Genomic DNA, 1471 nt, shown 5'->3' with positions numbered 1-1471 from the left:
GAGCAGTGTGTGGGAGCCATCCGGGTGGTGGCCTGTGCTGCAGCCTGGAGTGGGAGAGGGGCCGGGAGAGGTCACATCACAAACAACCCACGCTGATCTGCGCACACACCTCTGGTTCCCCCTGCCGTGGGGGTCCCAGCACCCCCTGGCTGCCCTTGGGGTAAGGGGGAGAGTGCACCTGAGCGAGGTCCAGCAGGTTTTGGGCTGAACAAGCGCTGCGTCGGCATTGTCTTGCCCACAGCAACCAGGTGAGCACAGCGTGGAGGCTGCCAGGGGTTTGACATGGCCAGTGTCATCCTGGAGAGCATCTTCTTGAAGCGCTCGCAGCAGAAGAAGAAAACATCTCCCCTCAACTTCAAGAAGCGCCTGGTCGTGCTGACGGAGAGCAAACTGTCCTACTACGAGTATGACTTTGAGCGGGGGGTGAGTCTGCAGCCACAGGGGCTGCGCCGTGGTGGTGTCCAGGGGTCACCAGCTGTCTGTCCCTTGCCAGCACGTAGCCCAAAGGCTGGTTGGACAGGGACAGGGGTTGGTTTGAGTCTCTCCAGGTCTCCCCTTGGTGACCATTTGAACCAAGACTGTCTCTTGCAGCGTCGGGGCAGTAAGAAGGGCTCCGTGGACATTGAGAAGATTACCTGTGTGGAGACAGTGGCACCTGAAAACAACCCTCCCCCTGAGCGACAGGTCCCGGTGAGGAGGGTCCCAGGGTCCCTGCGTCTGTGCCCTTGTCCCCTCGCTGGGGGAGTAGGGAGAGTCCCTGGGGTGGTGGCAGTGGGGGACAGCCGTGCTTGGCATGAGGGGCTCTGTCCATACCATACCAGGGGTCCAGCTTTATGCAGAGCAGCAGGATGCCAAAAGCCCTGGGCTTGCTCCAGGAGAGATGCCAGCAGCTGAGCAACAGGGTGCCAGCATCCATCTCTGCCTGTCTCTTCCAGAGGAAAGGGGAGGATTACAACAACATGGAGCAGATCTCAATCATCGAACGGTTCCCCTACCCCTTCCAGGTGAGTCTTCGCTGCACCCTCTTTGCTGGTCCACTCTGCCTGGTGGCAGGTCCTGAGGGGAGGACCCCACAGGGGCTTGGGGTCAAACGTGGCATCACTGCCCCAGTGCCCGGTGTCACTCAGCGGCTTGGGGACACTCTGCTGCTGTCCACACTGCATGGGGCAGCCAGGTGAGCCTCTCTGAGCCCCGAGGCAGCTCTGTTTAAGATGGAAACCTGCTTCTGAGCTCTGTCCTGCCCCTTTCAGTCCCCTGGCTGATGCTGGAGGGGTGCTGGCTGCTCACTCAGCCCCCAGCCCAGCTGCCTGCCCTGCTGGCACCCAGTGCACCCCCGGCACACCGAAAGTCAGAGAAGGAAGTGGAAAGTCTCGGGGGAGGGGGCTTATTTTTAACCTCTTTGTCACGCTCCCGCGAGCACCGTGCGGGGCCAGCAGACACCGGCAGGGCTTGCTCGGAGTGCCACAAGGCT

The 1471-nt window shown here is 61.4% G+C and overlaps 1 protein-coding gene across 1 annotated transcript in view; it reads left to right on the top strand.

Annotated features, from left to right (window-relative positions):
• BTK (Bruton tyrosine kinase) overlaps nt 1-1471 on the top strand; it is a 9987-nt gene that overhangs the window by 1741 nt on the left and 6775 nt on the right. The window contains exons 2-4 of the mRNA XM_017737614.1: nt 242-423; nt 592-690; nt 936-1046. Of these exons, the coding sequence (XP_017593103.1) occupies nt 283-423; nt 592-690; nt 936-1046 (351 nt within the window). The 5' untranslated portion in view covers nt 242-282. The remainder of the gene's footprint in view (nt 1-241; nt 424-591; nt 691-935; nt 1047-1471) is intronic.

Source organism: Corvus brachyrhynchos, unplaced genomic scaffold (assembly GCF_000691975.1).
Source record: "Corvus brachyrhynchos isolate BGI_N302 unplaced genomic scaffold, ASM69197v1 scaffold346, whole genome shotgun sequence".
Taxonomy (NCBI): domain Eukaryota; kingdom Metazoa; phylum Chordata; class Aves; order Passeriformes; family Corvidae; genus Corvus; species Corvus brachyrhynchos.
This window is presented reverse-complemented; position numbering and strand designations above follow the sequence as displayed.